At 40.8% G+C, this 23,606-nt stretch overlaps 1 protein-coding gene across 1 annotated transcript in view; it reads right to left on the bottom strand.

Annotated features, from left to right (window-relative positions):
- Window positions 1-1,504: 1,504 nt before the first annotated feature.
- The window catches only part of atrx (ATRX chromatin remodeler), a 124,401-nt gene continuing 102,299 nt past the window's right edge, over window positions 1,505-23,606 (bottom strand). The window contains exons 30-34 of the mRNA XM_034181272.1: window positions 13,628-13,777; window positions 11,580-11,693; window positions 6,928-7,023; window positions 6,554-6,682; window positions 1,505-3,032 (exon numbers count right to left, since the gene is read on the bottom strand). Of these exons, the coding sequence (XP_034037163.1) occupies window positions 2,808-3,032; window positions 6,554-6,682; window positions 6,928-7,023; window positions 11,580-11,693; window positions 13,628-13,777 (714 nt within the window). The 3' untranslated portion in view covers window positions 1,505-2,807. The remainder of the gene's footprint in view (window positions 3,033-6,553; window positions 6,683-6,927; window positions 7,024-11,579; window positions 11,694-13,627; window positions 13,778-23,606) is intronic.

Raw genomic sequence — 23,606 nt, 5'->3', positions numbered from 1 at the left:
GGTGCAAACACATGGAGCTAAAACCAGCTGTCCTTCCTTACAGAAAACACTTAAACAGGGGTGTTATCAAGTCATATTTATTGTTGCACGCTATCAAAAATTGTTTTTGGCCCTGTGTGTCCATCCAACTGTGTGTAAAGAAAACTCAATTTTGATTCAATTTAAGCAAAACTTGGTGGAATGAATGATGGTGGCCAAACTGATTTTATGGGTATGGGGGGGCACTCAAAATTTGAGTTGCCACACCCAGTTCAGTATGGATCTGCATGCTGATTTGGTGTCAGATGCCCTTTCTGACAATTTCACATTACATGTAGAATGGATATGGGTGGTTTTGAACCAGGAACCTTGTTTTGGAAGCAAGCAAACTAACCACTCAACCACCACACCTATGCTGTTAGGCCCAGTGCTTATATATCAGGGATATTTAGACTAGCTATTCTGAAGCATTGGTTAAAATACACCTGCGGTTACTATGAAGCAATGCAGGCACGTCAAAAAAATATCATTAAAAAAATAGTAATTTAAAAAGTTCAATATTTTTGTGTTATTTCAGAAAGTAGATTTTTTTTTTAACATTCTAGCCTCATTACATAATATGTATGTCAAATACATGAACGAGTGAAGCTCTTCAAATTGTTTTTTGGAAATCATGGGCGTCGTGTCCTCCCGACAAAAGAGGGAAAATACCATCTAGATTGTTACCAGCGCAAAGTTCAAAAGCCAGCATCTGTGATGGTATGGGAGTGTTAGTGCCCATAGCATGGGCAACTTACACATCTGTGATGGCACCATCAATGCTGAAAGGTACATCCAGGTTTTGGAGCAACACATGCTGCCATCCAAGCGACGTCTTTTTCAGGGACGTTCCTGCTTATTTCAGCAAGATAATGCCAAGCCACATTCTGCACGTGTTACAACAGCGTGGCTTCGTAGTAAAAGAGTGCAGTTACTAGACTGCCCTGCCTGCAGTCCAGACCTGTTGCCCATTGAAAATGTGTGGTGCATTATGGAGCAAAATATGAGAACGGAGACCTCGGACTGTTGAACAACTGAAGTCGTACATCAAGCAAGAATGGGAAAGAATTCCACCTACAAAGCTTCAACAATTAGTGTCCTCAGTTCCCAAACGCTTATTGAGTGTTGTTAGAAGGAAAGGTGATGTAACACAGTGGTAAACATACCGCTGTCCAAGTTTTTTTTGATGTGTTGCAAGCATCCATTGTATTCTGTTTTTATTTACATTTTACACAATGTCCCAGCTTCACTGGAATTGGGGTTGTAAATGAAACAAAACCATTGCTCCAAGTACACAATCTGAATGAATAAAGGTTTAACAATAATATTAAGTGCCACCCACTTTTACAAACCAAGGGGATCTTATGTACCCCACCTTCAAAGGCAAAACTTTAATGATACAAAAAGAAGTTTGTCATCCTTTTGGTCACTTCTTTAAATGTTTTATTAAATACTTATCAAGATAATATCAGATAAGAGTCATGGCAAATCGTGATGTTGTATTTATTAACATTTGTAGAAGGGCAAAAGAAAAAAAAAATCTACATTTATGAAATACATATTGTGCAAACACAGGAGCCAACTAGAGACAAGCGGAGTCTCTTAATGAGAAACATATATGTTTTCCTCATGAAAACAACAACATCAGTTTCAGTATCTAGAAGCGTGAATGTGCCAAAGTAGAATTACAGTCAGTTTGGGTCTCACCTGGTGAGACTGCAGGGTCACAAAGCCACCACAAGTCAACCAGCTACAAGAGGACTACAATCATGACTTTTTACTTTTGTCCAAACAGTATTCTGCATTTCTGAAAGACAAGTACAGGGAAGTTATTTGGGTCCACTGATCCCTGGTTGACTTGATGAGCTTTGTGTGAGTCTTTCATCCAGGTGCAACACAAGTTAAAAAGAACCAATGAACAGGATGTGCAGTGCTATTTTCTAGACAACACATGACAATGAGAATATTACAAAAAGGTCATAGGAACCAGCAGGCAGATTTAAACCTCACACGCATTACAATGTTTTGCGACAACTACTGTAAACACTTAAAAGCATAATACAAAAAGATTCAACAAACCTCGAATTTAATAACTTTACAGAGATTTACTTTTTTTTAGGAAATGCATATAAGGCCTTTTTTTTGTTAAATGTTTTTGCTGACAGCCATTTTTCTATCTCAAAAAAACAAACAAAAAAAAAACAAACAGGGTGTTGCAGCACCAACAGCTATCCACTTGCTAGACATTGGTGTAAGAATCTATAGATGCCAAAATCAAGACGTTCCTACGTCAAAGAATCCTTTTCTCAATATCACTGGTCCCACTCACTTTATTCTAGTTAGGCTTTTGAAATTGTATACAAACTGAATTTAAATAATCCTCCTTAAGGGAAAACAACACAATGCTTTGAAGCACTGGGGGTAAAAGTTGACTATTTAATTACATGTAAAATGAAGATATAGAACTTGAATAACATTAAGGCGGTATATACATTTTTCCTGTTGAAATAGTTTTTAAACCCCAGTCACACAGTCATCTATACTTTATATTCCACTTTCTGTCAGTGAACTAAAGAATAAAGGACTGAGTCGATCCCACTGGACAGCAGCCTAGAACTCCCCCCATCTCTGACTGGTGCACCAAGTCCAACCAGGAACATCTGAACCAGTTTGCTTAGAGCAGACTCTGGTTCTACATGGTGTACTTGTTGCAGAGAAAAGGGGCCTTCCTTGGACCGGACCACTGGAGCAGACTACCTGATTGGGGTGCGGAGAAGAGTCCTCCTGACCTACAGGCTCTTGGAGGGCCCGGGGTTCTTGCCCATGATTTGATGGGGAGCCAGACCATGGAGCTGCTGGTAAAGCCCCAGCAGGTCCATTTGGCTGAGTCCAGAGCTTCCCAACATGCCGTTCTGCATGGCTAGCTGGTTAAGATAACCGGCCTGGTTTGCCAGAGCCAGCTGCTGCTCCTGGACCTTCCTGTTGGTGATCAGCTTTTGCACATACATCATCAGCTGTGCAGAGAAAGACGAGCAGAGTTAGAGAAAACTTCTTAATCCATTACATAAAAATAGTCTTTTTACTTCTCACAGCCAATTAAACAACGCAGCCAAGTATCTCTATTCTGTGTAGCAACTGCTGTCATTCACCAGTCTGTCAGTTCACTTTTCTGTTGTCCAAACTGTACCAGGGCTGATTTCTTTTCAGCCCCTTTCAAACCGGGCCTGCTTCGAGTTGCTTCATGTGGCATTATGACGATGCAGGAATGTCTGCGTCAGGTGCGCGCAGCACGGGGGTGGAGAGGAGGTGAGAACGCAGAGGAGGATCTACAGGCAGTATGGCTGCAGCCAGACTGTGCACTCTGATTTCTCTCTAGTTTATATTTGTTATTGTGCAGGGCTGCGCTCTGATTTCTGTTATAGTTTATCTTTCTTCATTTGACTGTGCGTGCGCGAATGAACCGTCTGGAGATGTCTGGAGTTATACTTGATGTGGACATGTCCGGAGTCATAATTGATGTGGACATGTCCAGTCTCAGGCAATCAGTCTGTGAGCAGGACTTATGCCCTTTTTTTGTCCTTTATTTAACACAATTATGAGAGAGAGTTTGAGGGGAGAGCGAGGAACTGCCTGCAGCCAGCCAGTTTTTTCCTTTTAAGTGTTCACATGTGCATGCATGAACGAATCGTCTGAGTGGACTGGAGATGTCCGGACCTTTTACTGGATGTAGACATGTCCTGTCTCTGGCAATCAGTCTCTGAGCAGGACTTTATTTAAACACAGTTGTGAGAGAATTTAAGAGTGAGGAGCTGCAGCAGCAGCCAGGCTGAGCATTTTTTTTGCTGTGCTCTCTGAGCATGTAGTTTTTACAGCATTGTGTACACAGTATAAAAACAATCCTGCGTGATTTGTACTTCAGGAACAATGGAACACAGCAGGAATCATGAATTGGCATCGGGTAACATTGTATTGTGAGGGTGTGGCTTCCAGTTACGTTGAGTACCGTTGCTTTGCCCTGACTTGCGTTGAAATCACTTCCTTTCTGTGTCCTGTGCATGACACAGAAAAAAATTAAACCTGTTTAATTTTTGGCGTGCGATTCACTCCGTCCTTTGCATCCTTCACGGTGTTGTGGCGTTGAGCTACATCGTCTCAGCACTAGGTTGCATCCACGTGGCGTCATCATGACCCCGCACAACGCAACTTGAAGTGGGCCCAGTGTGAAAGGGGCTTTAATCACACCAAAAACTGTTGCTTTGGCATTTTGTTAACATAAAAGGCAAACACAGCTGGTCTGTGTCAATCTGAGTTGATTTGTGCAAGAAGAAGAAAAAAAATTCTGAGTGACTTGCTGTGTTGGACATTCATACATCAATTTAGGGAGAAAAAATAATTTTTCCTCACTGATGCTGCTAACATGTCTCAATTTGGTCATCGGTCTGGTTGCGTTGGCAGAATATGTCACCTTACTGCTGCAATTCATTCTTACTTTAATCCTTTGTTAGCTTGTAGTCTACATTTTGCTCATGCACTGATGGGCTACAGAAACCACTCTCAATCGCCACCTGCTGACTGGAGGCGGTAGTACACAGAAGGAGTTACCAGTACTGATTATCCACAACCCAGTTGGAGATCTGACCTGGATCAGGCCAAAATCGTGTAAGCGGGACAGGCCAGCTCTGGCGTCTAGGGGCACAGATCTTGGTGCATTGAAGCGACTCAGTGTACACCACTGCAATGATCGTGTGCAACTTTGGGAGGTTAAAGCATGAACAGTAGCTAGTGCACGTTTGTGCATCATAAGCTGAGGGACACAATGCACTGAGAAGAATGTGCCAATATTTAAAGTGCAGGTGACACGATATGTAATTAGTTTTTTTTTTTTTTGTGAGTATTTAAGACTAAAACTAAACAGTCCGAAATTTATCCTTTCCTGGTGCGCAGTTACTGAAGAGATAAATATTTGGATTTTGAACTGCGCACCACTAAAAACCAGGAACTTCCCAGCGAGTCCCAACATTGGAAAAGAAAGAGGAAGTGACATCAGTGCTGGAGCTATTATCTTAATAGTCCCATTAATTTATGGATTTTTACAGGCTACTGACAACCCCGTTTCCACCGAGTGGTTCGGGTCGGTGATGCACGCTTTTTTTTTTAGACGCGTCAGAACGGATAATTCTCACCAGCAGAATCCTTTTGATTGGTAGGTGGAACACTTATATTGATGAGCACACACGCACGGTGTCTGCAGCTTCTCCACTTGACACGGAGGCAAAACTGAGCATTTACACATTTTATTTTATTGTTTTGTGGATCATGGGATAATTTTGTTGTGTGCAGACTGCGACGTTATGAGCAGATGAGGGACTGGGAGTCTTTCAACTTGCGGCACAAAGGCAGTGCCCGCGGAAGAACAAGAGGATCCATTCACAGCAGAGACTCGATCCATCAGCCAGACACAATTAACGGATTACACCTGTAGCTGACCGTGCTGCTCCCAAATCAATACAGCAGAGACTCGACCCATCATGGACTTTTCTTCAGCCAGGACAACGAATTAAATTATTTTCAGACGTTTTCACCAGACTAAAGACGATCTCAGCGAAACGGACAGGTAAGACTATATTATTTACTCCTTGTGTGAATGACTTTAATATTTAATAATAACGTGTTATGCTACTAACGTACAGTACACACACGGTATTCAAGAAGGAAACATTTATTTTAAAAATAGCTAATATTTTCAGTCCCTCAACATTTTTCAGATTTTAATGTACCTGTTTCTCAGTAAAAAAAAAAAAAAAAAAAAAAAAATCCACACTTCATCACTTTTTTTTCCTGATGTCACAGATAGTAAAACTATTTTTTAATTAGTTGATTAGACCAAAGAGCTGGAAAGAAAAAAACAGTTTATCATGTCCACCCATATGCTGAAATTGTCTGCATCAGGCTATTTATTTATTTTATAATCACCATTTTGTGTTTTGAACTCTGCCAATATCGTCACTGTTGTGAGACTGCAGGTTCTCCTCAGAGGTTTCGTCTCCCTCATTGTGGTCTAAATACGGCTCAAAACCATAAGGCTGTGTTCCCCACAGCTTCTTCAAAATTACCTTCAGACTGGACTTAAAAAAAAAAAAAAAAAAGTTTGAAAACAGCTCGACCTTCGCTGTATTTACAATTGATTTGGGCCTGAATCAGCAGGTCCTGTTCTGGTGATGATGTAGCAACAATAGGGCTGCAGCTGAGAGCTGAAATAGAGCGCAGGCTTCAGACAGCTGCTGTTTATCAGTCACCTGCACACTTATTGACTTCTATTGTTCAGTATTTTTTAAAACAGCAACATTTCATCATTTTTAGTGATTACTTGTGCCCATTTTTTGGTGTCACCTACACTTTAAGGATTTGGATAAGAGATATTCTTGGACTTTAGGGTTTTTAGGAACCAATCAAGATCTATAAGTCAACTCTGTACTCTTGCCACTTAAAAATGTATGATTTTGTCAGTGGAAACTGCACAAAGCAAAATATTTACCGTTTGCTGCCGGGTGAGAACATCTCGATAAACTGCTTCCCTGCGCTTCAGCTCCAGTTCCAAACCGGCCTGACGTCCCAAAGCCATCGACTGCACCTGGTTCTCTGTCAGTGACGGATTCTCCACCCACTGCAGAGAGAAGACACAATTGGACATGCTCACCACAACACATCCACCTTCACTCACATCCCATCCTGGTCCACTCCAGTAACAGAGGAGTGAACCACCTGAACTAAATCCTTTTCCAAAATCAACATGCCACACACTATGGAAAAAGAACGCTCTACAATGAGCACCCAAATTAGTTTCTGTGCACAGCTCACTGCAGGAGGCTAACTGAATCACCTTTTTCCATAAACTGTGTTTGCACTCACCACTTTGGCAATAATATCTTCCAGCGAGTCCCGTGGTAAAGTCTTCAGTGCATTTGTGGCTTCCAGAACTTTCTGCCGTCCTTGGTTTATAAGATCCTGACCACAAATGAAAGTGTACATTTTGTGACAAGATGAAAGTAAGTGAGTCACTTATTTTATTTCACACATTCACTACAGAGATATGACTCCAAAGGAGTGATAATGTTGCTCAGAGTCAGCTGGACATGACACTGGCAAAAGCTTGCAAATGATTTGGCTGTTATTTCATAAGATCAGGATATGGCTGCGACCACATCCTTCAAATTGTTTTGGACAATTGTGTGCTCTTTTGAATCCCAGATTTACTGCATCCAACAATAACACTGAGAACTCAAATTCTGTATTTCCAGTAAGACTTCGCAATAATCCTTTTAAAATCAGAATGTGTTTTAAAGGAGCACAATTCTGAACTAATGAAAGGAATAATTTCAATTCAATTCTCAATTGATTTTCATTTATATAGCGCCAAATCACAACAAAGTTGCCTCAAGGCACTTCACATAAGTAAGGTCTAACTTTACCAACCCCCAGAGCAAGCACAAAGGTGACAGTGGTAAAGAAAAACTCCCTCTGATGATTTGAGGAAGAAACCTCTAGCACAGGGGTGGCCAAGTTCGGTCCTCGAGAGCCACATTCCTGACACTCTTAGTTGTCTCCCTGCTCCAACACACCTGAATCCAATGAAAGACTCGTTAGCAGACTTTTAATGAGCCTTTCATTGGATTCAGGTGTGTTGGAGCAGGGAGACAACTAAGAGTGTCAGGAATGTGGCTCTCGAGGACCGAACTTGGCCACCCCTGCTCTAGCAGACTAGACTCAAAGGGGTGACCCACTGCTTAGGCCACACTACTGACAAAATAATTCAACATCAATAAGATACTAGCAATATGTAAAAAGTGCTATGTTTCATTTGAAACAATAATGCACACGAGGGCAACTCCAGGAGTTAGATCAACTATAAAATGAAACATGATTGTTGTCTGCTTCAACATGCAGTCTCTATAATAGTTATGGGCCTTTCACACTGAACGCTTCAGCGCGATACGTCAAAGCTTCCCAACGCGTCATGACATCAGACGCTTCGCTTTGGAAGCAGCAAGGGGGGTGGAGATTGCTACATAACACTCTGGCTGTTACCACAACCTGAAAAAAGTTCAGCAATCGCCATCCTGAATTTGCGTCGCCTGAACCACAAAAAAAAAGCTTTAAAAAACAGCAGTAGAACGATTCTCCCATCATCCTGCTGGGAGAAGCTTTTTTCAGCTACTTTTTGGAGTGACGCCAACCGAGAGAGGACCGACGACTTCGACTGAACCGCGACAGCGGGCCGACCCGCACGGAGAAGCCGGCCTTCAGGCATCATTCCTGGGCAGACCGAGGCAGGCAGCTGGGGGGGTGGAGCAAACCTACTCAGTCTAAAATCTCCCACTTTTTGGATATATGCGAAGTCCCAGTTTGCCCAAAAGAGTTTAGTTCTGCAGCTTTATTGAGGTGAGAATAATGTAAAAATAAAAAATGTTTACTGCACTGCTGTGAAGGTTTAATGATCGGCTAATGTTAGCTTGCCTTTTAGCACAGTTGATCTGAGTGAACGCTTTAATTTGTAAATGGTTCTGTCTTTTATCTTTATCAAATAAAGTTACAGCTTTTTCGGAGACTACAAAAGCTCAACTCAATAACTTTTTTTTTTCGGGCATTTTTTTTCCCCCATCGATTTGTTTCCCTTTTTTTTTTATATATCTATATATATATATATATATATATATATATATATATATATATATATATATATAAACTGTTTAGTGTTTCTTTATATTTTAAGACATTTTTTATTTGTCCCAATCAGGAACATTTGCTGTGCAGACAACCTAAACACAGATGCACTTCAAAAACTTCCACTGATGAGCTGAACACCATGACGTCCAACCAAAAGAAAACATCTCTGCTCTTCAAAATAGGAGAAAAGTGTCGTCAACACCACCAGAGTTCAAAGCTGCAGAAGAGACCTTCATCTGGTCCCAAGAATCCAGCATAACATCACCTGCTTCTAAATAAAAGGCTCTTTCAGCAGCAACTATTTTATTATTTTTTAAAAAGCGGTTTCATTTTCTATTTTAACAATAAATGAACGGATCATTAAAAATGTCCACGAATCAAAGTCAAAAGACATTTGCACAGGTAGAAGCTCTGCACTTATTGTCCTCAAATTCATATTATAGAAATGACTCTGTCCTGATAACATTAAAGGCAATTACATATTTTGATGTAATTAGAAGTTGAAATGACTATATAAAAAAGTGTTCTAAACTTTTTTTTAACAGTAATTAGAAATTTTGAGGTAAACAACAACAACAAAAAACATTTCCAAGGATTTTTCTTCAGAAAACTGCTCTATAAATGAGCAGTCCTGTCACAAGTTTCTGTTTTGTACAGATCAGTGGTTTCTGCCACTAGTCTTCCGTGTTTTGGCCCGATGCGTCGTTCCTATTGGACACCGCGAAGCTGCGTCACAGCTCAGAGGGACGAAAGTTGGATTGGGTTGAACTTTGACTGCGTCAGCCTGCCGACAAGCGGCAATGCGCACTCCCGTCACAAGCGTCGCTTTAACTTGGCTTTTGACGCAACGCTTCTGACGCCTCTAAAAAGCAATGCATCTCATTGAAAATAATGCTTTTCAGAGCGATTCTTGACACCTTTGACGCTTCCAACACATTCAGTGTGAAAGGCCCATTACATTCAACCAATAATGTTTTCAAGGAGGATGAACAACTAAACTAAAAATTTGATGCTTGAAAGGCTACAGAGTGGCTTTTGTCCTTAACCCATTTTCCCCAGTCTTTAAAAGGAAGATGAAGATGGCAATGACGAAGAAAATGTTTTGTGGGAGGGGCTTTTCTCCACCAATCATCAGATTTAGCACTGTACATACATATAGTGCAACAGGAAAGTACAGCACTTCACTTTTTACACATTTTGTTATGTTAGAGCCCTATTCCTAAATGAATTAAATTAATTTTCCCTCAAAATTCTACACACAATACTCCATAATGGCAGTGAGGAAAAAAAGAGATTTTTGGTAAATGGACTGCATTTATATAGCGCTTTTCCATCTGCATCAGACGGTCAAAGCGCTTTACAATATTGCCTCACATTCACCCCGATGTCAGGGTGCTGCCACACAAGGTGCTCTCTACACACCGGGAGCAACTAGGGGGATTAAGGACCATGCCCAAGAGCCCTTAGTGATTTTCCGGTCAGGCTGGGATTTGAACCAAAGATCCTCTGGTCTCAAGCCCAATAGTTTAACCACTAGACCATCGCTCAAAATTGAGCTTAGGTGCATTCTGTTTCCGCTGATCATCCTCAGATGTTTCTATAGCTTAACTGGAGTATGCCTGGGGTAAATTCAGTTGATTGGATGAGATATGTAAAGGCACACACCTGTCCCAATGAGCACAGTGGCCTCCATCATCCATAAATAGACATTTGGATCCACCAGGACACTCGCAAGAGCTGGCCACCCATCTAAACTGAGCAATCGAGGGAAAGGGGCCTTAGTCAGGGAGGTGACCAAGAACCCGATGGTCACTCTGCCAGATCTCCAACATTCCTCTGTGGAGAGAGGAGAACCTTCCAGAAGGACAACCATCTCTGCAGCAATCCACCAATCAGGCCTGTATGGTAGAGTGGCCAGGTGGAACCCACTCTTCAGTAAAAAAGGTACATGGCAGCCCACCTGGAGTAAAAGGCATCTGAAGGACTCTCAGACCATGAGAAACAAAATTCTCTGGTCTGATGAGATAAAGATTAAACTCTTTGGCATGAATGCCAGGCGTCATGTTTGGGGATGTTTTTCAGCGACAAGAACTGGGAGACGAGTCAGGATTGAGGGAAAGATGAATGCAGCAATGTACAGAGACATCCTGGATGAAAACCTGCTCCAGAGCGCTCTTGACCTCAGACTGGGGTGACGGTTCATCTTTCAGCAGAAAATGACCCTGAGCACAGAGCCAAGATATCAAAGGAGTGGCCCAGCCAGAGCCTAGACCTGAATCTGACTGAACATCTCTGGAGAAATCTGAAAATGGCTGTGGTCGACACTCCCCATCCAACCTAATAGAGTTTGAGAGGTGCTATGAAGAGGAATGGGCAATACTGCCCAAAGATGGGGGCACCAAGCTTGTGGCATCATATTCAAGAAGACTTGAGGCTGTGACTGCTGGGAAAGGTGCACCAACAAAGTATTGAGGGTGTGTGCAAAAATTTCTTCCAAAACACCTTTCATGTTGTCATTATGGGGTGTTGCCAGTAACATTTTGAGGGGAAAAAAAAAAATAATTTACTCCATTTTGGAATAAGGCTGTAACATAACAAAATGTGTAAACAGTGAAGCGCTGTGAATAGTTTCCGGATGCACTTGTAAATAGCTACAAGCCAGACATGGAGTTCAAATAATACAGGGGACAGAGGAGTGGGGCAGGACTGGGCTTGCTTGCTACCAGACTGTTGTCACAATTAGCAGTGGGGTTTGTGGAATGTGGGGCTCCATGCCATGGGGGGAGGTGGATGAAGAGTGGAAGGCAGGAGAGGGGCATGTGGAGCTCATTACTCACCTCCAGCTGCTGGTTGGTCATGGAAGCCAAAGCTGCCATGTTGAAGGAGTAGGTTGCTCCACTCATGTCCATATGGGAGTACGCGGATGGTAAATTGGATCTTACTGACAGACCCTGAAAGATGAAAGACAGAGTGAGCAACAAAGGGGCAGAGAGCAACCAGCAGCCAACAAGATTAGTAAGCATCAGTTAAGTGGGTGTTAAGAGCCACAATGGATATGAAGCTATAACAATCAACAGGTCACTTTTTATTCACAATGGCAGATTTTTGTAATGTAATTCATGCTCAGGGCACAATCGTGACAAAACTAATGGGTTTCATTCTGTAGAAGCAGCACATTACGGGCCCATTACTGAGCCGGTCATCTGGAACAAAACATGTTTGAGTAGTGGCCTGAAGTTAACAGTGCTGTTCCAGTAAAGGACAGCGGGATGCTAATATTTGTGCGTAATTAAGCCTCTGCTGCAGATGGTTTTCACATGCCCTATAATCTAACCATCCAGCATTTCGGAGTAACTTGTGTGTCTGCATGCTGGTGGGAGTGGGCTGTCAGGATGTGTGGACCTCGTCAGACAGGTGTGCAGGCCTTAGAAGTTAAAAATCTCAAAACAACCACAAATGCACACGCACACATGGACACACACTTCACCTCTGGGCACAGTATATTAATCAAGCAGCCATGCTTGGATTTGCATCCAGAGATGCTCTGCAATCTCAATATATTTGTACAGAGACAAACAAGGATCTGAAAGACATCTTTGTTCCAGAAGTGAATGCCTTATCGTCTGGAATGTGCATTTATGAGAAAAACTGTTAAGTTCTGTCTTGAGCTGAAGTGAGTTCAGCTAGACGAAAGGCACCTGGGTCCAGTTTCATATTGGAAGGCTGATCAAGTTCTCACCATTTCTCACCATTTCCTGAGTTGCAAATCTGATACGCACACACAGCTTTTCCAATGACGAAAACCTTCAGTCGTGAAGATGTTAAGACTGCTTTCACATGGTACGAGCTGAGTGGTGCGCTGCGTCTTCCATTAAGTGAGACTAGAGCACTGTTTCCCAACCTCAGAGAAAGCCCACTGAACACAACCATCAGATTTTCCATTTTTCCTTTGTGCTCAAAGTTCAACCAAATTCAACTGTGACCTCTATGCCAATAACCTTTCCTACTCCTAACACCCATGAGACAACTCTGTTTGACAATTCCACGAATCATGTAGCATAAACCCTAAAAACCTACCAGTAAATGAACAACAGAGCAACAGTGCTTTCCAATTTGAAACATATAAAACTACTTCATATGTGAGGTTAGCTAGCATTACTACCAGCACTTTCCATGTATTCCATGTTTGGTTGAGTGGCACTGTCAAACCAAATAAAAGCAGAGCTGGCCAACTCAGAAATCACCCATGTCTTGTGACATGAACACAGCCTAAGAGAGGAAACTCAAGTAAACAATTACTTGGATGAGCACAACTTTTTCTAATACATATAAATTTCAAAGATTGTAAGAATTGTAATGAAAAATCCAACAGTAATCTTCAAATTCTCCCAACCAATTATACTGCTACTGTGATTAGAACCCTCTGTTTTCTTAACCACAGAGGGGCTGAAGGAAAACGTTGCTTAATGAACTCAGAGGGCATACAAGGGAGAGTGTGTTGGAAAAATAATCAGAGTGAATTAGCATTTGGGATTACACAGGAGGGGGGGGGGGGGGGACCTACTCCTGCTCTTACCCACCCATACACCCCTCCAAATAAATTCCACTATTTTATATAGAGTTCTCCTACAAAAAAGAAAGGAACAGGAGATAAAACTGGTGGGGATGGAATTCATGGAAGCCATAAAAGCAGAATAAAGGAAGAAACACTGATGGGAACAGAGCAAGTATGTAGCTTCCCTGAGTTTGTGAAGTAGAGTACTTTTGATATGAACAGCATGTCTAACCTGATGAAAAATAAGTATGTGATATCTTTACTGAGAGGACAGCCAATTGAGATGGAGTGGTGAATATCATGTCACCCCCACGTTTAAACGTCGCTTACCTTTTTCTCTGCCTCATACTCAGCCCAGGCAGCCTTGCGGTCCTCCTCACTCAGGGCTTCCTCCTCTTTGTGGTCCAGTAGAGAATCATGTTCATGGTAACACACAATCTGATCCTTGTTGTTCTGCAGCATCTCTGCAAGGAATGGATCCTGGGGTGGGTAGAGTGACAAAAAGGGTCATGGATGGGTAAAAATTAGAAACAGATTGCTTGAATACAGGGTTTCCCTATCATTGTTTACATCCAGCAGGCCATTGGATAAAACCTGGAGGCTGTCAGGCATGAAATGTTCAAGAAATACACCTTCAAACTGGAAAAATAATGGAAGCAAAATAGGAGTTGTTGTGAAACCTTTCAGATTTTTGTTTTTTTGTTCCCATTACGGCTGGCCATGAGAAAATTCATTTGTAATGCAATTACAGAGATCAGTTTTTCCCAAAATGTGCTTCACAATAGAAGCATTTTAATCCTGAAATAGCAGAAGTTGCACAGTAAGAGCAGAGCTTTGATGTGAATTCAGTTTCAATGCTGGGCAATACTCTAATGGGTCTGAGCAAACTACAGTTTTCCTAAAGACACTTAAATATTAATTTTCTTTTCAGGAAGTCATTGAGTAAAATTGCATGCCCAATAGATTTTATCAAATGTGACAAAGCATGATAAAAGCCAAGTGGCTCAAAACAATGACAAATGACCACCACTTCTTAAACTGTAAAGCTCTACTGAACAGCAGAGATTTCCATAGTGTGGACAAACTTTCTTAGTCACGCAACCGAATATACAGAGATGGTGTCTGCCTATGGCAGAACACCACTGCAACACTGAGGCAAACAAGCATTTTGTTTTTTGCTGATTTGTCATTCAAAATCTCTCACAACACACACACACACACACACACACACACACACACACACACACACACACACACACACACACACACACACACACACACACACACACACACACACACACACACACACACACACACACACACACACACACACACACACACACACACACACAGTCTGATAGAATGAGGACACGCTTGGATCCGGCTGTGGGTGAGTACACTTTATCGGCGTGCATTATAAGATAGTCCTTAATGGCTGTTCTTTCTAGAAGCATCTCAAGCAGTAGCACTGTATCTCTCATCTGAGTCTCCTTTAAGTCATTGCTCATTTGGTACAACGTCATTCCAGAAGCACCCATGAATTTTCCAAAAAGCTCTAGTACCAAAGACACCCAGTCAACAGAACCTGACAACTTCTGTTTTGCTCTTACCTTTTTATTTGGACAGGTGTGTCCCACTGTGCACACATTTAGACGAGGTGTAAGCATCACTTGCCACATTATATGCACACACACATATACACATATATATATAGGACCCTTTTTACACTTTTGTATTGATTTCCATTTTTGTTTATTTACTGCTTGTTATTGTACTTGCTGAAATAAAGATTTGAGAAGAAAAAAAATTAGACACATCAACCTAACGTCTGTACTAATTTTAAATTTTGCATAGCATAAATTTTGGTATTTATGTATTTTAGTGGGATGTTGTTGTATACGGAAGCCGACAGAGGCCCTTTTTGTAATACTTTAATTCACCCTGTTATCCCGAGATAACGACAATTAATTCAGGATCTCGAGAAAACAACAATTCAAGATCTCGAGAAAACACAACAATTATGCCGTGATCTTGAGAAAACAAAACAATTATTTCATGATCTCGAGTAAACAGCTGACAAATGGGTCATTCAGGTAGGCTACGCCAAGAGGCTTGTATAATGACTTCAGGGCTATATCTCATTCTGTATAGATGCAAGCTGGTCTTTAGAATGTCTGGAATAATCGATCACCTAATAAGGCAATATTATGATCAGGGGTTGACACAGGCAGAGATTGCATTAAGTCTTTTAATAAGGGATAATTTCAAAATTAGTCCGCGGCACCTCCGTAGAAGAGCTCTGCTAGAAATCTCAGTTTCCTCGAGATCATGAAATAATTGTTTTGTTTTTTCGAGATCACGGAATAATTATGTTTTCTCGAGATCTCGGAATAAAAGTGTAGTTTTCTCGAGATCTTTAATTATGTCGTTATCTCAGGATAACAAGGTGAATTAAAAAAAGATTATATGAAGCCCTCTGTCGGCTTCTGTAGTTGTATATACTTGTTTAAGATGATTTTTTTTAATAACTCAACAACCAAAATTGGTTATGATTTGACTGCAAAGGCAGACAATGGAAAATGTCTTTGAACATCAGCACCTTAATTTCAATATTTATCTATGTTATCACATCAGTGTCAACAATATGTATGTTGGGAAATATGAAGTCTCTTTGCATGCATTCTGGCTGCTGGAATATTTAAATTATCACTATTTAGCAGCAAAGCTGCTTACGCTATCCTATTTATGCCATTACAATGTTTGAGCATTATGAAACCAAAGTGTAATCATAAAGCATTCTTAATCATATAATAATATGCAAATAAATGAAACAAACCTAATAAATAAATAAACAAACAAATATTTATGACCTGGGATTTTTGTATAGTAAAATAAATAAATGATAAAAAACAAAATCAACCCCATTCTATATTAAATCCACAACTCTACTATAATTAGATACATTCTGTAGAGGCCTTGGTTAAATGTGCCACTGCAGCGCAATCTGTTCCAGATGAGCAGCGACCGTTCCATGTGAAGACAATTCGCCACACCTGCAAAATGATCATCCCTCTAGCACTCAAGCAGCTGGAGCTGAAAGTATTCATCACAGACACATGCTGACGCTGAATCAGGGCAAACTCATGTCACTCTGAACAGCCAGTCATTTTAGAGCAGATGCAGCAACTCAACTGCAGTGTTTGCTCTTTAATTAGAAGAGGGGGAAAAAAAGCACAACAGCTTGTTGGCCTAACATGGAAAAAAGGATTCCTCAGTTTCTTCTTTTGATGAAAAAACAAACAAACAAAAAAACAAAAATCAAACCATGATCACACTTAGCAGCACATGAGCTAATGTTGACCGTATATAAAGTGCATCATAAATGATCTGTGGGATGTTACGGATTAACATCTCCAGAGAAATAAGCCAGGGAATTTGATTTGTCTAATCAGTCCATTTTGGAAAGTAAAAAAAAAAAAAAAAAAGTATAGCTTTCAGGTTTTCTCCTTAAGGCCCAGTCACACGGCACTTAATGAAGGGTGACGAAGCCCTGATGATGAAACAAGAAATCTGGACTTTTGTTGACATCGTTTAACCTTCGCGCAGCCTCGTTCCTGCAGCTGGCGCTACGTCAGATTTTTAAACTGTTGAAAAATTTGAACGAAGGGCAACGAAAACCTCATTCGCCTGTCTCGTTTTGCTGTCGTTCTTGACATTTTTTAATCATTTTAGTTTTTCTCACGTTATTGTTTAATTTGACTTCGTTGGAGCAGCTGAACATTTTCACACAGTGCAGAAGCCGATTTGTGAGCGCGGAGGCTGCTGCTGCTTCATGTACCGTCAGAAATTACAGGGCAAACTCAGCCTGCTTGCTTGAATTTTTTTTTTTATCTGTGTGGGGGGCAGCTTCAATGGGCTCAGGCACCTTACATATGCCAGAATTAATCATTTGCGTGGATATAATTAATTATTTTGCCACAAGCAACTGTTGAATTTGAAACAACAAAAAATGTGTAATTTCCGACGGTACTTGAATGCAGCATCAGCGGCAGCAGGAGCTGCTGTGTGCACTTATTTTGTATTAAATATAACAATCTGAGTGTAGGAATGATAATCCAGTCCTGTACATGTGGCAATGGGTAGATGAATCAAAATGATATAAAGAGCTGTTCTGGAAGACAGAATTCACGTTGCGGATCAGTGATCAGCTGGTGGAATAACCGCACGTGAGTCAATGCGCGCGTTCACATGCACTGATTAATTTATTGCTCTGATATATTCGATAAGCTTTACACTTACATTTATTCTCCATTTTGACAGTTTTCTGTTATAAATAAATATGGCTTAGAACATAATACAGTGATACAGCAGTGACCACAGCACACTTTTTGTTTTGTTTTTTTTAAATTGGAGGAAGACGGAGCGCCACAGCGTGTCGACAGATAGTGTGGATTCTGATAATGATGGAGATGATCCCTCTTTTGTTCTGGATAAGGAACCAGAGCAGGTGGTCCACTGACGTGCGCACTGATCTTCACAGCTTCTGTTTGCAGTTTCTCCAGGACTCAGGCGCTATGAGCTCCGTCCCAGCGCTGAGTCCTGGAATGCAGAGATGCAGACACACACTGCTCCAGCTGTGGCTCCAGGCGTGTTTCGTCGAGATCGTGAGCTTCGGTTTTGTTAATTTCCTCTTTCGTCCCTTTTGCGCTCTTGCTTCGCAAGACTGTTCGGTGATAAAACCTCTTTAGTCCACCTTTTCTCAACGAATTGTAACTTTTTTTTTTTACTTTTTCCCTTCGTTGAGGAATCATCGTGTGCCGTGTGACTGGGCCATTACCAAAACTGCAATTACTCAAGGCTGAAAATTTTGTCAAGTGCACTTTCAAACAATCAAATTGACATCAAAAAGCTCAATCTTTATCAGGGGATCAACTGTAAACTCTTGTTCAGCCTTTTATTGACGATTTTCAAATCATGGCTTTGTCCTTGAATGAGTCTTACGGTCATGGAGAGGACGTGCTTTCTTAAAAGTGGACAATATCACGTTCCTAGCTGATGCCTTGTAAGGTTCTGGACAACAAAACTTTAATTGTTGGGCATTAATTGGGGCCTCCTTCCACAATGATGTGAAGTCTATACAGTTCAATGTTCCTATATTTTCATATAAGATTGCTTGTGGTAACATGAATCTTTCTGGGATGATTCTTAAGAAGGAACCAGACTTGAGGACAGACAAATTTGTGCACCAGAAGCCTTGGTTTCATTCTTTAAATTTTTCTCCTCTTGCTTTTAAACACAACTAGCGTGGGGATCCACAGGCTCTAGATTGGGTAGTGTTTGTCAAATAGGTAGCTGACATTTTTCCAAGGTTGGTAATAAATTATGCAAAGTTTCTATAATGAGCTGAAATGGTGTGCCATTCCAGAATGTTTTTAGAACCTTAGACCTCAGCAATTTTTAGAAGAACCCTTTTATTTCCTGTTAATCATGTCATTTTTAATGTTAATTCACTGTGCTAATGAATTTATAAATTGTTTAGGTTCTTGTTATCATATACACACTATTATTAACTGTACTATTATTATTTTAACTTCCATTTTGTCATTTGATTTTTAAATGGACCACAATGGAAATAAGTGTTTTCACCTTGTATCATCCATGCATTTTTAATGTCTTTATAATTATATTATGTACTTACTAAACAAAAGCATGCATGCACTCATGCTTTTAATACAAAGATGATTTACCGCCCCATTCTGAAATGGTATGAGAGTCCAGAATGTAGTTAACAACGTTAGCTAATATTCGTAGCTTCTGAAAAAAAAAAATCGTCCCATCAATGTTCCGTTTTGGCGGGGTTCATCCTTGACCCAAAATACATAAGCATACCAAACGGCAAATGTCAGCTGTGCTCTGTTTCTCCATGATCAAAGTTACACACCCACGCACACAGAGCTTTTTGACTTTTCCGCATTCTGCCGCAAGCAAGTGCTTCTAATTTTAGACAAACAGAGACGGTGGTGGAAGACAAACGCAATACACTTCTCACTTATGATACCAGCAACAAAACTACATTAACGAACCAAATCAACTTAACTATAAAAACACAATATAGCAACAACACTGACACCACTGTTAAACTAACATGAACCACAATAACATTTCAAACCCCAAAGTCCCATGACGCATTGCAGCACAACACCCAATGTTTACTGGTTAGATAAAATTGCTAATTTCTCCCAAGTTATTTGCCCTAACAACTTTCCATTTTCACAGCATTCATCCTCGACCCAAAATACATAAGCCTACCAAGCGGCAAATGTCAGCTCTCCCCAGTTTCTGTGTGATCGAAGCCACACACACACACACACACACACACACACACACACACACACACGCCACTTGGCTATTATAATATAGATAAGGCACTGGTTCTACAAGCAGACATTTATACTCAAAGTTTGACAAATTAGAATTACACATTCAGAAGATTTTATAAGTGTAACACCATTTGTTGGAATCTTAAATCCTATTTAAAGAGATACTCTGAAGTGCTCTGTGGAGGTGATAGTCTAGTGGTTAAACTTTGGGCTTGACACCAAATCCCACCCTGACTGGAAAATCACTATGGGCCCTAGGGCATTTCCTTAATCCCAAAGTTGCTCCCGGTGTGTAATGAGCATCTTGCATGGCAGCACCCTAACACTGGTGTGTAAGTGTGTCTGTGTGAATGCGAGGCATCATTGTAAAACACTTTGAGCTTCTGATTCAGATGGAAAAGTGCTATATAAAAGATGTTGGTTGTTCACAGTCAGCTGTGTGTTAAACTCTGGACCAAATACAAACAACATGGGAAGGTTGTTAAAGGCAAACATACTGGTAGACCAAGGAAGACATCAAAGCGTCAAGACAGAAAACTTAAAGCAATATGACTCAAAAATCGAAAATGCACAACAAATAAGGAAAGAATGGGAGGAAACTGGAGTCAACGTCTGTGACCGAACTGTAAGAAACCGCCTAAAGGAAATGGGATTTACATACAGAAAAGCTAAACGAAAGCCATCATTAACACCTAAACAGAAAAAAAACAAAGGGCTACAATGGGCTAAGGAAAAGCAATCGTGGACTGTGGATGACTGGATGAAAGTCATATTCAGTGATGAATCTCGAATCTGCATTGGGCAAGGTGATGATGCTGGAACTTTTGTTTGGTGCCGTTCCAATGAGATTTATAAAGATGACTGCCTGAAGAGAACATGTAAATTTCCACAGTCATTGATAATATGGGGCTGCATGTCAGGTAAAGGACTGGGGAGATGGCTGTCATTACATCATCAATAAATGCACAGGTTTACGTTGATATTTTGGACACTTTTCTTATCCCATCAATTGAAAGGATGTTTGGGGATGATGAAATCATTTTTCAAGATGATAATGCAGCTTGCTATAGCTTTGCTATAGAGCAAAAACTGTGAAAACATTCCTTGCAAAAAGACACATAGGGTCAATGTCATGGCCTGCAAATAGTCCGGATCTTAATCCAATTGAAAATCTTTGGTGGAAGTTGAAGAAAATGGTCCATGACAAGGCTCCAACCTGCAAAGCTGATCTGGCAACAGCAATCAGAGAAAGTTGGAGCCAGACTGATGAAGAGTACTGTTTGTCACTCATTAAGTCCATGCCTCAGAGACTGCAAGCTGTTATAAAAGCCAGAGGTGGTGCAACAAAATACTAGTGATGTGTTGGAGCGTTCTTTTGTTTTTCATGATTCCATAATTTTTTCCTCAGAATTGAGTGATTCCATATTTTTTCCCCTCTGCTTGGTCTAAAAAAGTAACCGTTACTGACTGCCACAATTTTTTTTCCTGATTTCTTATAGTGTTTCTTAAAGCCAGAAAGTTGCCATTTGAAATGACTTTAGTTTTGTGTCATGTCTGTGATCTGCTTTTTTCTACAAAATTAAACGACTGAATGAACATCCTCCGAGGCCGGTGATTCCATAAATTTTGCCAGGGGTTGTAATTGTAAAAAATAACGCTGACTACTTCACGGATTTCGCCTATTGCGGGCTTTTTTTTTAAGAACGTAACTCCCGCGATAAACGAGGGACCACTGTACATCTACATGAAAGGTTTATGTGGGGTTAATCTACTGTCTCGTGTCGTTTCTCAGATCAGTTGTTGGTTTGGTTTTGTGGTATGCAGGAGATCACTTGACCGAGGGTCTATACGTTCAAATAATAATTAAAAAAATACTGTCATCACTATTTACTCTTAGTCTTTTACAATGGTGTAGCCTAAATACAGGAGCTTTCTAGGAGCGCACCCAATTTATTACGCACGCTCAGAGGCAGGTACCCTCTGGTGCGCACTTTTTGTGTGTGTGTGTGTGTGTGTGGGGGGGGGGGGGGGGGGCTTGAAATGCAGTCCATTTACCACTTAACACAGACTTCATCAACTTGCAATAGACAAGTGATGAAATGATGAGTAAGTTCAAAAAACATGAATAAAAAGGATAATGCACATTAAAGAGGCAACAGTGGTGGAGATCTTGAGATGCACACACACACACAAAAAAACAAAACATTTACAGTATTTCTCAAATGCCTTTAATAAAAAAAAAAAAACAGGCTTCTGCGTGTTTTTTTTTAACAATGTAATTTTAACGAGGCCTGTGCTTCAGACTTCCCATCTGCATCCTTGTACAAGACACTTTATCCGTTATCCCAGTATCAAACTGTAAAGGGGTACCAGCAGTGGCTGCAAATGTAACCTGTGATGGACTGGGGTGACATCCAGGGGGAGTCATACAATCTCATCCACTTCACTTTACTGTATCCAGGGACAAGCACCAGCCCGATGGACCTCAGAGCCTGTACAATACCTAATAGCAGAAGTCAATAACATCTCTGGAGCCATCACAGGTGTCCTGGTCAAGTCCCTCAATGTTCAAATTTTCATTTGAACTGCAAAAATTTCACATCCCTGACAGAAACAACCAAAAGGATGTACAGACTTTTTAAAGCGGCAGTAATTGTGTTTCTACACAACTACACTGCTGTGTGTGTGTTGTCACTCTAGGTTCAAAGTGGTTCTGTTTACTAAACTTTTTTTGATCGACAGTGACTGCCATGGGAATAAAACAGACTCACAGAGATTATCCAGCATGAATGTCAGAAGCTCAGATATTTGTAATACTAGAATATATGCATATAGCTGAACTGGAAGCTGTTTCTTAGCGGGCGTCGCAGACCAAACAGTCTGCCCTTAAAAAAAAAAAAAAAAAAAAAAAAAGACGCTCTGCCCTGCTTCCACTGCGCACGCATCATTTTGGAGCTCAGCCGCTCATCTGAGACAGACTGTCTTCACCCAAAGCGATCAAATGGATTAATGGGATTATTATTACTGCCAGCATCAGTAAAGACCCATCCCACCCCAGCAACCACCCGTTTGACCTACTACCCTCCAGCCTATGAAGGCTCAAAGTGATCAAAATTAATTGAAATAATGAATGTGGTAAATATGAATGCAGTAAAACATAGATTGTGGTAAAAATGAAAGCAGTAAAACAATTAATGTGGTTAAAAGTGAAAGCAGTAAATATTGAGTGACGTAAAAAACATCTGATTAATATTGCCCCTTTGAAAATTAGAATAGTTAAATTTGGATGCCATTAAAATCACATTATGGTAAATATTAATCTTATAAATATTATGTCTTAAAAATATAACATTGGCTAATTTAATTCACTGCCTCGATTTTAGTACCGTTACTTTACCCACTTCAGATGTATCATTTGCTGTACTCAATTTTACCATCCGTCGCTTCCAACAAAGCTGTGGCCGAGTCTCGGTCATCCTGCCTCCGGGTGCTCGTCGGTCGGTGTCCGTAAACAGCGTTCCTTCGGTCGAACTGTTTCCAGCCCTTACAGTCCAACCTACTCCAGTCGTTGAGGTTCTGTAATCAATTTTAAGCTTTTTCAGCTGCTCTCTGTGTTGCTGTAATGTCCGGTGAGCCGGGTGTTGCCAAAGACCGGGAGATTTTCTCATTTCGGGTCGCTTCATCCACCTCTCTGTACTCTCTCCTCCGCCACCAAACACAAACGTCCACAACTCATCCACGGACCAGTGCAAGTAAAAAAAAAAAAAAACAACAAAAAAAAAAAACCTCGCCGTGAAACGAAAGAAAACCCGGTTTCTGTGACGCCGCTGTGACTATTTAAAAATGGCGGGTTTGATTCTCATCTCGGACGGCGCGCTGATGACTCGTCCAGTGACGACATTCTCTGACCAGTCAGTGGCCGGCAGCCT

The sequence above is a fragment of the Thalassophryne amazonica genome, chromosome 11, assembly GCF_902500255.1.
Source record: "Thalassophryne amazonica chromosome 11, fThaAma1.1, whole genome shotgun sequence".
In the NCBI taxonomy this organism is placed as follows: Eukaryota; Metazoa; Chordata; class Actinopteri; order Batrachoidiformes; family Batrachoididae; genus Thalassophryne; species Thalassophryne amazonica.
This window is presented reverse-complemented; position numbering and strand designations above follow the sequence as displayed.